The sequence below is a fragment of the Myxocyprinus asiaticus genome, chromosome 49 (genome assembly GCF_019703515.2).
Source record: "Myxocyprinus asiaticus isolate MX2 ecotype Aquarium Trade chromosome 49, UBuf_Myxa_2, whole genome shotgun sequence".
NCBI lineage: Eukaryota > Metazoa > Chordata > Actinopteri > Cypriniformes > Catostomidae > Myxocyprinus > Myxocyprinus asiaticus.
Window position 1 is genome coordinate 14,324,108 of NC_059392.1, and position 15,001 is coordinate 14,339,108.

At 38.3% G+C, this 15,001-nt stretch overlaps 1 protein-coding gene across 2 annotated transcripts in view; it reads left to right on the plus strand.

Annotated features, from left to right (window-relative positions):
• LOC127438332 (DENN domain-containing protein 1B-like) overlaps positions 1 to 15,001 on the plus strand; it is a 133,500-nt gene that overhangs the window by 52,951 nt on the left and 65,548 nt on the right. For both annotated transcript variants that reach the window (XM_051693854.1, XM_051693855.1), the window contains exons 4-6: positions 5,210 to 5,259; positions 6,091 to 6,210; positions 10,948 to 11,017. In XM_051693854.1, coding sequence (XP_051549814.1) covers positions 5,210 to 5,259; positions 6,091 to 6,210; positions 10,948 to 11,017 — 240 coding nt within the window. The remainder of the gene's footprint in view (positions 1 to 5,209; positions 5,260 to 6,090; positions 6,211 to 10,947; positions 11,018 to 15,001) is intronic.

The following is a 15,001-nucleotide window of genomic DNA, read 5'->3' on the forward strand; positions in this document are numbered from 1 at the left end:
GTTCCATTACCTTGTTACGCAGGTCTTTTGACAGTTCTTTTCTGCTCCCCATGGCTCAGTATCTAGCCTGCTCAGTGCATCCACGTGAGCGCTAACAAACTCATTGACTATTTGTACACAGACAGTAATTACAATTTAAAAAGCCACAGGTGTGGCAAATTAACCTTTAATTGCCATTTAAACCTGTGTGTGTCACCTTGTGTGTCTGTAACAAGGCCAAACATTAGGTATGTAAACTTTTGATCAGGGCCATTTGGGTGATTTCTGTTATCATTATGATTTAAAAAGGAGCCAAACAACTATGTGATAATAAATGGCTTCATATGATCACTATCTTAAATAAAAGACATGATCAGTCATATTTTCAAAATCAATGCCAAAATTTCACAATTTCTGCCAGGGTATGCAAACTTTTGAGCACAACTGTACATCATGACCTCTTGTGTGTTTTTATTTAAACATTATACCTGATGGGTACATAAAATGTCCTGGAAATGTTCTGGAAAATTGTGCCATGAAAAGAGTTGGAACCCTGCTTATACTGCAAAATAGCATACAATTGTGTTGCAGGATGCAGCTTTTGCTTGGCTTTTCGTATGCACGTAACTTGTAATTGTGATATTTATTACTCAACTTCAAGGCCAAAATAGCCAGACCATTTCTATTTGAAGTAGTACACATAGCTAATTGTGGACCCAGTATCATTTTCATCACCATAACCATGAGCCCCTGCATTTGTTATGGCCGAACTCTCTGACACCTGGAGTGAGTGTGTGAGAGAGAGAGAGAGAAGAATGATTTTGCAAAAGGAAAAAGTAGGACTTAATTGGGTTTTGAGGTTACAGTGAATACTGACCTGTAGGGAGATTGGATTTGAACCTGTCACTGGGATCTCTGTGCCGTCAGCATGGTGGCTGTGCCAGTCTTTCTCTCTTTCTGAGACACACACACAAACACACACACACACAATTTTCCCCTGCTGGAGACAGTTCCATAGCGGCGTGTAGACCTGCTGGCTGGCAGAATTTTTAAAGAGCATGGAGGTTTAAAGACAGAAACCCCTGGGGAGGAATCCCATCAGCTTGGAGAGGGAAAGAGGGAGTCTCTCTCTCTTTCTGTCTTTCTCTTGCCTTATCTCTCTTTTCTTTCCTATCTCCGTCTGTTGGTCTGTCTGCCTGGATGCCTGCCTGTCTGTTTCTCTCGTTCTCATGCTTTCTATTCCTTTCTCTCACTTTCCTTCCTTCTGCCTCTTTCTCTCCTGATTTTTCTCCCTCTCTTTCTCAGCGCATATTTCTTGCACCCCCCTCCCTCCTTCAAATGTATTGACAGAATGAAGAAATGCTTTTCACCCAGAGCACCGCTTAGTTCCCACTTGCAACATCTTTCTCTTTTCTCCCTCTCTTCCATTCTCAGCTTCTCAGCCTTGCTGTTCCCATCTAAATATTCGACTCAAATGTTCACTTCACCTAGTAACATTGGCTACATTCACACTGCAGTTAAATGAGGCCTAAATGTGTCTTTGCAATTCCCATGGTGGTCTTGGCTGGATTATGCTGGCTATTGCCAGTTTGAGGCTGGTCTATTTGTTGTACCAGCATGGCCATGCTTTTCACCAGCAAAATCTAGCTGGTGAAGCTGGTTGACCAGCATTGTCTTTCTGATAAAGGCGGTTCACCAAGCCTGGTGGCGACACCTGCACACCAGCATCCCATGCTGGGGGACCAGCAGCTGAAACACAACATAAGCTGGTGACCAGAAATGCTGGTCTTTTCAGCAGGGAGATATCAGATTTTTTGTAATGTGACTTCAGTGTAAACACTCAGATGCATTTTTAATACCAGTCTGACTCGACATTTGTCACAATTGCACACTTGAAGGTCACACTAGACGTGCTGAACATCCGTAGCTATTTCACCATTTCTCCATTTACACCACCTGATTGTGCACCCATGCAACTCTGTCATACTTTGGCTTGCGGTATGAACGTTTCCATTTTGCAGGAGCTGATTGAAGCCCTGGGCTGTTCTAGAGTCTGAAAGCAGTACATCCCCTGATATCTGCCACTGCTGATGCCAGTGCTGGATCTGCTGCTCCTATCCAGCCCATGAGAAGCTCCCTTTATCTGCAGGGAGTTCGGGGAGGGAGCAGTAGCATCTCCCAGTAGTGTGGAGCAGTAATAAATGCTGGTGGTGGAGCAGAGGGAGAGAGAGAGTGATAGAGGAGAGGCTGTGATTGCAGGCCTCCGCAGTGGGACAAGGGGGGAATGGAGAATGCTGTCTCACTGAGTGATATCCCTGTCTCAACAGTAAATAAATAATGCAGCCTGCAGAGTTCACCCTGCCTCCTCCAGTGAGTTGTAAATGCATTAGCTGTTTTATATTCTTTTGTCTTGGGACAATGGTTGGGAGGAAAGCAAGAAAAAAAACAGTACAATCAAATAACAGGAACGATAGCATCTCACGTTCTACCTCTTCACATGATCTGACTCTCCTCCCATAGCTCGCTTTTGTATAGTCACCTGATCACCTGGATAAATAGTAAAAAAAAAAGAGTGAGACGAAACAAGGTGCGTAATGCACATGTGTACAGCAGTTTAGATTCTACTAAGATCTTAAGAATCAGGAGAATATTTCAGCTTAGTGTCTCGGTTTTAAGGGATGTACGTAAATGTATTTGAAAATGGACTTGCTGTCAACATGAAATGAAAATTGACCACATTTACTTTCTTATTACATGTTTCTAGTCTTATTTTTAAAGATGAATTGGTGCATATTGTCTCAAAAAAGAAGACAAAAAGTAATCTTGAATCAAAATGCAACTCGTTCCATCTCTAAAAAGACTTTCCTTTTCGACTGATGTCACCAGGCCCTCTTATATTTCAGAAACTCCCCTTAAACTACCTGCCCAATTTTACAATAAGTTCCCGGTCCTGCTCTGTTTTTTGTCACATTGAATATTCTCTTTGAGTATCATTATATATCCTGTTTCACTACTGTTTCAAATGAAATATGTTACATTACATAAGTAAAATGGGTTGTGAATGCTTACTTTAATGAAAGAAGCTAAAGCCTTAACTTACAAGACAGAGACAGTGGATTGTGGTTTTGCGCAATTTATATGGTCCTTTCTTGCTATGGAGCAAGACACAGGTTTTCACCACATCTTTTCCATATCAGCGCTCCTAATTATAGGTTTCCTTGCCTTTATCTAATCCTTTAGACACTGTTTCCCCCTAACACGCTGTTCTTGACATTATGAATGCATTCGTTCAGCTGCATGCCATTACTAATATTGCCTTTCGACTAGTCCAAGTGCAATTTCCAGTGTGAAATTCAATGCTAGTTTTCCTCAAGCGCAAACTGACTGGTGGAAATCAGATGAGGCTAGCATGGGACCTGCGACAACATCTGCATCTGCGAAGCAGACAATTTTATTTGAGCAGCGTCCATTTGCATACGCTTCTGGAAAAAAAACCATGGCACAGCTTGGCATAAACACTTGGGGGAAGCACCTATAGGAGTTAATGATAGTAGCAGTCACATACGGCAGCATCAGGCTTGCGTACGTGTGACAGCTTTACTGCTCTACAGTCATCCGCCACGGCACGACACGGCACGGATGTTTCTGCCGCTGCCAACGTTACTCTCTCGCCTGCCAGAGCCTTCAATCTCCTCGCCGCTCTCTGTATCACATACTAACTCTTCCCCCAACACCACCACCACCTCCCACCGAGAAAAACAGCAACCAGTCGTCATCCACACTGCGCCCGCGTATATGCAAATAAAAACAGACACTTGCAGGCTAGAACACATACACTCATACACACACATTGAATGAATTCAATCTAAATTTCAAAATGTCTCAAACAAATGGCAAAAATACAGGTACTTTAATCGTTATGGAATCGGACAGTCATCATGAGCTATCCAGTCATCCCTAAACACAAACACTGTTCTTTTAAATGGTGGCAGCTTGTTATACTTTGAGCAGGGGATCGCTGGCAGTTCCCCATGGCTAGGCTACAGTACAGGACTGGCCAGACGTGGCTAACCCATATGGCGCAGATCTGGCTATGGAAATCCATATGCTGCTGGTGCGAGGGCTCTCCCTCTGGGGCTGTGCGGGAAGGTAAAACCCTAAAGGCTGGGACTCCTTTCTTCCCCTCCTACACCCCCTCTGAACCTCTGGTGCTGCTTAGCTATTGTCCCAACAATCTGCCGTCACCTCTGTCGTCCCCACACCTTCCCCAGCTCAAGCATAATGCTCACTGAGCTAATGGCCGCTAATTATTTTAGCCTCGGATGACCCTCCCCTTTACGTCAGCTGTAAGTCCATTCATTCACTCATTTACTTGCCCTTATTGATCAGCTACTGTATGTTTTAACAGTTGTGGCCCATATTTGAATAAACTCTTAAGTATTATGGTGCGTTCACGTCATGTCAGAATTACCATAATTACAAGATTCCAACTTGTAAAAACTGATCACATCTTCGTAGACGTCATAATTAGAAGTTGAAAACTCAGAATTCTAAGAAAGTTTGTGGCACCAAAATGGCAGTGGCCTCGACAGTTAAAGGTAGTTTTCATGTATTTCTTTTTCAAATGCATTTTATTGTAGCCAGTGGTACCTGGATCACAATTTTTTCTTAAACGTTGCACAATAGCACATAAAGGTGAACTAATGTAGTGATTTAATATTTTGCTGTCATCAACAACAAAGTCACACATGGATCCTTTTTGGTGTTATGAGCGTTGCCATAGAAACAAATAATTTTTCAGTGCAAGTGTGTGAACAGCTCTGCGTAGAATCTTTGAATTGTCATCTTGTAATTACAGTAGTTCCAACAGCACATAAACCAAGCATTACATTTAAGTATGTAATTCTTCCAGCACTGTTCACGCAATGGACATGAATGATACCGTAAGTCATGCAGCTTGTTGAGGAGAGGTATCCTATTACTTTTTCAAGCATTTAGATTGGTGGACAATAAAATGGGTGAAGAAATCCTGTAGATTAAGGTTTATCACTCTCATAGCATTTTTCATTGATTAGGGAATGTCCTTTGATAGACCTAAATGTACTGTAATACTAATAGACTATGAGATGTTGAGACCCAGTGTGTGCAACTCATTTATAGATGTGTGCCAGTATTGGATACCATTCTTTAAATGTTCTGTAATGTCATTCTCTCATCTTTTGTTTATCAGGAGGTCCTGCAGACAGTGCCTAAGTTCTGCTTCCCATTTGACGTGGAAAGGTAGGATTCCCCTGCAATCATCTTCCAGGATATGGTTTATGAACGTGTGAATTGGGGAAAAATGAGATGATGTTGTTTATACAAAACACATGCACACACATTTTCACATACACAAGAGGCTCTCATAAATAACTCACAGGATGGGGCCACACACCTTTGATTCCAATAGTAGTTCTGTTTTTAATGTGTTTGTGAATTCTAAAGAAATAAATCTTTTTTTTATAAATATATAGAAATAAAGATCTCCACCAGCAGTAAACAATGTGTTTTGCTGTCTGTCCTAACAGGCATAATGCAATGAACAGCTTTTTCTCACAGCAGTGTGTGTATGTTGGCTTGTGGAATCATGGAAATGAAAAATAAAAAGTGCTGTTGTAGAGTTTATGTGCTGTTGGAGAAGTTCACTTCCTCTCAGCTTAAGAATTCTTGCTGCCATCTAGTGGAGAAGAACAACACTGCCACCTTCGAGTAGTAATTAGCCTGTGTGTGAAATAAACCCTAAATAAACTTTAATATAATCTTTCTGCATTTGTGAATATAATTTTCTGAAAGATATCACTGACTAAATAAAAAAATATAGTATAAAGTAAGTAATGTAAGCAAACCGGTTAATACAGTTTTCTGTAATTTTGTCTCTGTTTTCATTTTAACATTTTAACATGTTTTAGTCATATATGATTAAATTTGACTATGTTATTAATATTCTAAAAAAATATTTGTCTTATGCCTTCACATTTCTATCAAATGTTAAACAGCACAAAAAGTATATTTTTATGAGAAGGTTATTCATTTTAAAATTTGTTTCTCTTCTCTGTGTCTCTGGCTGGGCAGAGTGTCTCAGACTCAGGTGGGCCAGAACTTCACATTTGTGCTCACAGACATTGAGAGCAAGCAGAGGTTTGGTTTCTGCCGGCTGACCTCCGGCTGCAGGGTCTGCATCTGCTTACTCAGGTACGTGACGAATCCCTCTGACTCTGGTTGTTGTTTTTCATTTTAAACATTTGAAATTCTGACTTAGTCATTTGAATTTTGAATGTGTGTGTATGTGTGTATGTGTGTGTGTGTGTGTGTGTTTGTTTAAAAAAAATAAAAATATGATTTTTAGGGTAAAATGTTCAAATGTTTTTAGTCACTTAATCTTGGTCTACATAGAAAATTGATTGATTGAAGACTATTATTCTGTTGTAAATAAAAAAAACCCAGATGACACATTGTCAAATGAAAGGGATTTGAAACACATAATAATTCACTTTCATGAAACAATAATCAACACGTATAGGAATACTCCTATTGTGCATTTTTTTTAAATGATAAAATAATAGCAATTGCCTGCTTTCATATGCTCAATCTGAAACATTCCACTGAGAATGAAAAACAACAATTAGTATAGTAGGCATTACATGAACGCTAAACCACTGTGTTTTATAATACAAATACATTCAGTAATTCAGAGCAGCACAACTGGGACATATCATAATTTTCCCCCTTCGTCTACACGATATTGATGGGCAATTGTAGGTTTATCATCGTCATGATGAGCTGCTGTCGAGATCTCTCCTCCTCCCACCCTTGCCTGGATGGCCTTTGTTTTTTTCTTCCCTTTCTCTCCCCTCGTTATTCAGGCACAGAGGCATACCAGAGACGGTTCACCAATAATTATGCATGAAGCCCTGCTGCCAATTAGCAAGAGTCTCCCCTGTCCCTTTCACTGAGTTTTACATGCTAATTAATTTGACATATGATGTATAAAATTCATTATGCATTCTGAGTAGTTTGCATGGCTCCATTCATATTAAGAAATGCATACAAAGTTGTGGTCCTTTTTTCTTTTAAGACCTCAGAGTTCTTTGTTTATGTGGTCTTTTTGGAAAGAACATTGACAAATATAACAAAAGACCTAAAGAAAGTTTTGTCTTTCCGCCCCCTTTTAAAGCAGGATACAGGAAATAGCTATGGGAATAAATTAGTTTAGGTGCGAGAACAGTTTTATTATTATTGTTATTATTTTCATCCTTTTTTTTTTTTGTTGATATAAAATGTTATTATGTACATACAAAAGAAGTAAAAAACTATAAAACAGTGTAATGAATTTTTAAGCGCCGGCATTTACAGTAGATATATAACAAAGTAAAACTGATATGGTGGCCTGGGTAGCTCAGCGAGTATTGATGCTGACAACCATCCCTGGAGTCGCGAGTTCGAATCCAGGGCATGCTGAGTGACTCCAGCCAGGTCTCCTAAGCAACCAAATTGGCCCTGTTGCTAGCGAGGGTAGAGTCACATGGGGTAACCTCCTCGTGGTCGCTATAATGTGGTTCGCTCTTGGTGGGTATTCTCCACGTGGATGACGTGGAGAATAGCGTGAAGCCTCCACACATGCTATGTCTCCGCAGTAACGCGCTCAACAAGCCACGTGATAAGATGCACGGATTGACGGTCTCAGACACGGAGGCAACTGAGATTTGTCCTCCGCCACCCGGATTGAGGTGAGTCACTCCGCCATCACGAGGACTTAGAGCACATTGGGAATTGGGCATTTTAAATTGGGGAGAAAAAGGGGAGAATTATAAAAAAATAAAAAAATAAAGAAAAACTGATATATATATATATATATATATATATATATATATATATATATATATATATATATATATGTGTGTGTGTGTGTGTGTGTATATATATATGTTGAGTTTGTAAAATTATATTAAAAAGAATATTTATTTTAGGTCTTCTTAAAAGTTTTATTTAATTAAATAGTTTTTCTCATTCACACACATTTAAACTCTGACTCTCCACCTGAATATAAAACAAAGGTAGTTAAAACAGTTTGTGTCCTTGTGGTTGTTGAAGTGCTGGGACCATAAAATTGTCACCTAAGCTTACACGAGGAAGTTGCCTAATGAGAAGGACAGTTTTATGTGGACAGCCCTTTGTAGCTTTGCAGGTTTAGCCCAGGCCAAATAGGCGAGGGTTCCTTCAAGCCAAACTACTTCAAAAACAGACCCATGCCATTTTACCCCACCCTCTCCGCCTATTCAGCCCTCGGACACTCAGACACGATGCGAGCAAATAGCCTTCGGACATCTGCAAGACCCCAGATGAAATAGACCCTCTCTCTTGCATGTTTTGTTTGATGACTGGGAACCGACTTGGCGTCTAGCGCAGACAGCTAAGGTTTTCTTCAGTCAGTGGTCACTTAGCAATATTTCCTTCCCTTTGCTAAACATTAAACACATGAAAAGTCAAGACATAATAATATCTCATCCTGGGAAGGTTACAAGGTGCAAGCTGACTTGCTTTTAAAGCTCCTAAATACCTCCTGGTGATTTAGGATGCTTGTTCATTTAAGGGGCTATTCGACTGCACACGCGTATAGGACAAACTCACGAATGTTGTAAGACCATGTGTGCAGTGTTAAATTTCAAAATAAATGCGCAATGTGACTTTCGATGGAATTAAACCCATCAAATGTCGTTAAAAGTGAAATTTCAGCTAAGAAAACCAAGAGAAGTACTGTAAACACATTTAAGTAAACACTACGAAAGTTTTTACACTTATTTCTTGAAAATATGTACAAATATGTATTTTCTAATCGTGTCATGGCCTGCACATTCCCTTACAACGTTCATTGGTGGTCAGATTCTTTTTTCTTTTGGCTATTGAGCCATTTGCTTATATGATGGAAAGGTTGAGGTTTGTTAGGGATTGCCAGTAAGACACAGATAAGTAGGTTTACTCTCCACGTACACAAAGCAGTATTCCAAGCTGAGAAGCTAAAAGGGCCGTAGAGATCTCAGCACAGTTCAGTGTGATGAATGTTCCTCTATCAGAGGATTTGCAGAATACAAACACATTTTTACTAAGTAGCTGTGAAGAGACTGGGGTGGAGTGCCGTGCTCCCCTCAGCCTATTGAAAAAAATTATGTTAAAACGAGAGAAAAAAAATGCTTCTGCTTTTGACTTAAAATTACCCGGACTTTGTGAAAGGTTTTCCTCCCTGAATATTTTCATAAACTGTGGACTTGCACTCATAGAGCAGTGATTTATTTAGCTTTTTAACAAAAGATTTACATGCTCTTATTTAGGAGTATAATGAGTGTTTGTGTTCTCTGAGGCCTGTCGCACCTCCCTGACAGGGAAGGCTCTCCTTTAAATCCCCTTCACATTTGAAAAATAAGGGATTAGCATGCAGGAGCCTTGCATTTTAAACAAAGAACAAGAAAGAGTGAGATAATGATTTTTTCTTTGTTGTGCAATGCAAGGAGCTTCAGAAAGGTGTCGGCCCTTTCCGATATTTTAAACAATGCGTCACGAATACCAAAACACAGTGACATTTTGTTTGTACATTGCAATCCCAGCCGTGGATCAGTTTTTCTTGTTTGTGTGCGATTTGCATAGACACATTTAATTTAGATAGTGTGACCTGGTTTGCGAATATTGTCATGCATGTCAAAATATTGGCATGTTAAGAGATGATTGTTTTAGGTTAATGGTCACACAGACTTTAAACTCTCACGCTTGAGCGCACGTTCCTGGGAACGGCGCACCACTGGCCCCCTCTACGGATTCAGCAATATGAAAATTTGCATTAGATACACTTAGTGGTGTTTTTTGTTGTCTGATAATTCCGGTCTGCTGGAGAGCTCACTGACCCATGGAAGGATGATAAAAAAAAAAAAAAAAGAGGTGAAAGATCTCCAGTCAAGACTGTGTGTTTCTGGGATCCGACGATACAAAACCTTTTTCTTAATGTGCTGTATTTCTAGTCATCCATTAATTTAATATTCTTTTTCATTTGCTGCATCTTTGCCAATTAAGGGAATGAAGCATTTGTGACAAACAAAAATTGAAGCTCTGCATTTGAAAGGAATAGCTGATGTAATCGGTCGTGGTTAAGTGTGAGATTTCAAACCGAATTGAAATGCTGTAATCACGCCAAAATACAATGAAAGAAAAAGTCAGAGCCCGCTAGCTAGCCACATTTTTTCACTAGATTGCATAACAAAATAAATGGTGTGTGTTCTTGCAACCTTCAAGCCAAAACAACACATTGGCCGCGTTCCATCTTTAAAGGCCTGTCAAATTTGCCAAGATTCTGTCAGGCTCAAACACACAGTGTTGCAGATACTTTGCAGTATCTCTTGGCTAACCATTGTGTGATTAGTTAATACAAAGTGATATGGTGTAAATTATTATTTTGAATCCTGCTAGGAAGTGAATTTTAAGAACCCTATCAAAAATCACAGATAAAAAAAACCCCAAAATAACAAAACATGAAGTGGCATAATGTACGAGCTTCAGCTTGTGCATCTGGGCACAGCATGCTTGTAAACCATCCCATCCCTCATGTATTAAAGGCTACAGTGGTCCAGTCATATTTTTCTTGAAGAAACCAAATACTTTTACTTAGCCCACTCCTCAAAATGCAGTCGTGGCTGGAATGTATAAAATGCAAATGTCAGCGAGTACAAAGAATGTGATGATAAGGTTCGCTGTAGCTGAAAATGCCCGAAAGCCCAAAGACTACCAGGTTAAAAGTCATGGTGAGATGGGTCTGCACAGAAGGTATAAACTACTTTCATGGTACAAATATATTTTTGGAGATGGTTGCATGGGAGTACAGCACTGTACCCTTTTGAATTGGGCACTTTTGAATAACCTTTTGATTTTTTTTCTCTTTTTTGATAGCTATCTCCCATGGTTCGAGATTTACTATAAGCTGCTGAATACTCTTGCAGACTACTTATCAAAAAAACAGGTAAGTTAAGGGTCTTCAACTTGAAAAATATTTCACAATAGATATGACCAGTGTTGGGTGTAATCCAATGACAGAGTAAAAAAAAGTAGTGTAATGCATTACATTTTAAATTATTATAATCAGAATAGTTTCTGAGTACATTATAGGGTTATTTATATTTCTAATATATTATTTATGTAGAATACATGAATTATGGCCCCGTAACGTTCCTGTGAATGAGAAATTTTATGTGCTGAGTGTATGACTTGTGTGTAACAATGAACTAGGAAGAAATACAGACATTATTTAGAATTTGTTGAGTGGAAAAGTGTTTTAGAAATTAACTTAAAAGTAAAATAATTATTAATGGGATTACTTTTCCAGTTAAGTAATTAGTAAAGTAATTGGATTACAATTTTAGATAAATTAGTTATTAACTTAGTTTCCATCCACTTTTCATGCCGTTTTGTTGTCGACAAGGTGAAAATGCATAAAAATTGTTTTGCTAAATTTGCCACCATCTGCCTGTTTCTATTCAAATGGCCTTTTATCGATGAAAATGGTGTGCGTGATGATGTCATGCTTAAAAAAACACTTTGTCACATAAGTTTTGGTTTATCGCAAAAGAAATCTACCCTTAAGCTGTTTCAGCACATAAATGTGTGTATATGGCTAATTGTGTAGCCTTTGCCTCCCAGATGTCCCTAATTACCCCCCAGAGTATTGAGACAATTCATTGAAATTAGCCAGCTTACTGTCATTTTAATTTCACAAATAAATGCAATCAGAAGATGAGGAATTGCTATCAAAAAGGAACAGTTGCCTTCTGATAGGACTGTAATATTGGTGTTGCGCCTATAGCAGGTTGCCACCGGTTCCGACCCGAAAGCAAATCGTCATCACCCTGTTCAAGCTGGCAACCTGCACCAAGTAGTGGAGGGAACTTTCAGTCTTAGTATAAGAACCATCCATCGATGTGTATATGCTTTGTGCACTGCTGTTAAAGAAAAATGTATGCGGTGTAAAATCAGGGTTTACATATGATACATTTCTGATATTCAATAGGCTATTTTGAACAATCATATAATTTAAAGCATTGCCATCACAACTGCATTATATCCTGCATATTTGTCCAGCAACTTTTAACGACCAACTGAACTTGATTGTCATCTAAAATTAATTTTAGCATAATATTTTCTGAAGAAGACTTTTTTGTCTACAAAACAGGGTAAGGCTAATTTAAGTTTGTGTAAAGAAAGGGCAAATATATAGGCCTAACAACATTATTTTTTTGTTTGGTAATTTATTTAATTTAATACAGGAAATTTTGCCGGCATTTTTTCAAAAGTAACCTAAACAATAATTTTATAGAATTGGGCTATGTTAGTGTTCCAAAAAAGCACACTGATGCTTTTCTCCTAGTATTGTTTATTTATTTTTAATTTAAAACATCTTTGTGCACAGAAGTGATATGTTTTTTGTATTGTAGGCTAATTCCATGACTGCCGTCTATTATTTTGAATGGTGTGTAAAAGCAACTTTAATAAATAAACGGATGGCTTCCACGATTTAATTAATCACAAACAGTGGCCATTCATTTGTTCTCCATGCACTTGTCGATGTGCATGAAATTAGATATTTGTGTTGGCACTCCTGGAAATGTCATGACGCAGATGTGTTTGCAGCATCGGATCTATATGCCGTTAAGATCAATCCTTAATTACGTACAATAAATTGGCTTTCAAGGATGTATACCTTGTCGTCATGATTAACACAGGCTAATGTTTGGGGTAAATTCTGTCATGTGACACTACATACTCGACAAAAAGTGTTTCCAAACCAGTTTTTCACGACATTTGAAGTATCGACATAGAGTTTATGCGCTAGAGTTAAACGGAAAAATATTGTCGACATTTGTGAAATTTTAGTTTCTATCAGCTTTAGTTTGATGCGCTAAAACTTTACGCTAAAAAAAAAAGCCTTGGATGGAAAAAAGAAAAAAAAATTACATAGGTTATGATAAATTCTAAGACTCTCTCAAGCTGGTGAAAAATCACAAAAAAAACTTGAGCCCAAACTTTTTTTTTTTCCTTATTTGACATTATGTATCTCAGGGTGTAAATAAGGTGGCTCAGAAAAACTGCTTTTGTTTTGTTCCCAATCATGTCAACTGAGTAAAATTTTGTTGTGAGAGGACAAAGCAATCAAAAGTTGTAGCATTACAAAAATAATTTTTCCTAGTGTTTTATAGGAATATAACATTTTATCTATAATCTATAATTTTATAGAATTGGGCTATGTTAGTGTTCCAAAAAAGCACACTGAAGCTTTTCTCCTAGTATTTTAATTTAAATCATCATTGTGCACAGAAATTATATGTTTTTTGTATTGTGGGCTAATTCCATGACTGCCGTCTATAATTTTGAATGGTGTGGAAAAGCAACTTTAATAAATAAACGGATGCTACCATGATTAAATTAATCGCAAAGAGTTTCCATTAATTTGCTCTCTGTGCACTTGTCGATGACAGGTGCATGATACAAGATATTTGTGTTGGCACTCCTGGAAGTGTCATGACACAGATGTGTTTGCAGCATCATATCTGTGCAGGTATGCCGTTAAAACCAATCCATAGCAGTGCGAGTAATGCTTCACATACAGTAAATTGCCTTTCAAGGATGTATACCTTGTCATCATGATTAACACAGGCTAACGATTGGGGAAAATTATTTCATGTGACACTACATTTTTGCATTAATGGCATTTGAAGTATCGACGTAGAGTTTATGCGCTAGAGTTAGAGATAAACAGAAAAATATTATGTGGACACTTGTGAAATTGTAGCAATAATTTGCATTTCCATCAGCTTTATCTGTAAACTTGTAGATGCGCTACACCTTTTGTCACAAAAAAAACCCATGGATGGAAACACAGTTATTGGTAGTCAATTGCAATTTTTAAGTAACTTACCCAACAGTCGATATGACACATTAATGAGCATTTCTGTACGTAAACAGATCAAACAGTAACCAAAATTATTTTTATGCAAGACGTTGGACATTTTCCTTGTTGAACGAGATCTTTCTTTTCTGCTTACGTTATTAAGTTGCATGTGGCTGAGCTTGGCATTCTTGACCCCCTTTTGGGCAAACTATGTGTTCAAATAGCATTGAAATGACCCTTATTCCTGCCATTCAACATCAGAACCAAAAATGCAACTTGAATCCACCGCCCCACGCACACTTTAGCGTTTTGTTTGTTTCGTCCAAAGACAAAGGAGATGAAAAAGAAAAACGTCATCTATAATCTATCTTCATGAAACAGACACAGTCAGTTGGTTGCGCTTTGCTTTGCAGCGTTGTTGACATTTAACAGACCGAGCATCGAACAGGAAGTCAGTCCGCATGATATACGGGAAAACAAATTGTCAGGAAATACACTGTGCCAAATCTTTCTTTTTGCTTCTTGAAAGTTTAACAGCAGCAGTAGAGGATAAAAAGTAAATGAATTAGTAAAGGGGATGAAAATATTAAGCTAACATCAAAAACCGAATCTGTATGAAGCCAGTGTGTAAGAGAAAGTCAAACTTTGAGAAGCACTCAGAGTTTCTTTATCAGTAGGCTGTCATTTAGATATGCGAAACAGAGCTGCTGAAAGTGAGGAAAACCAAGCCTCCTCTACACAAACAAATCATGGTATAAGTACACTAGGAGTCAGATGGGCAAGGAATTAAGATGCTCTGTGTCATCGACCCATTGCACTACCAAGAGTAGTATGCTTTTTCCAACAAACAAAAATTGCATTTCCTCTTATTCTCCCAATTCCATTTAGGTCATTTTGCACTCATCTTACGCTTTATGATTTACATTTAAGGCATTTAGCAGACACACTTAATTCAGAGCAACATCTGATTTCTTTAACAGACAGCATGAATGCTATTCAGAAAATTGTCGTCTTGTAAAATAAAATGTTACTTTGAAAAATAAGTAATACATCAATACAAAT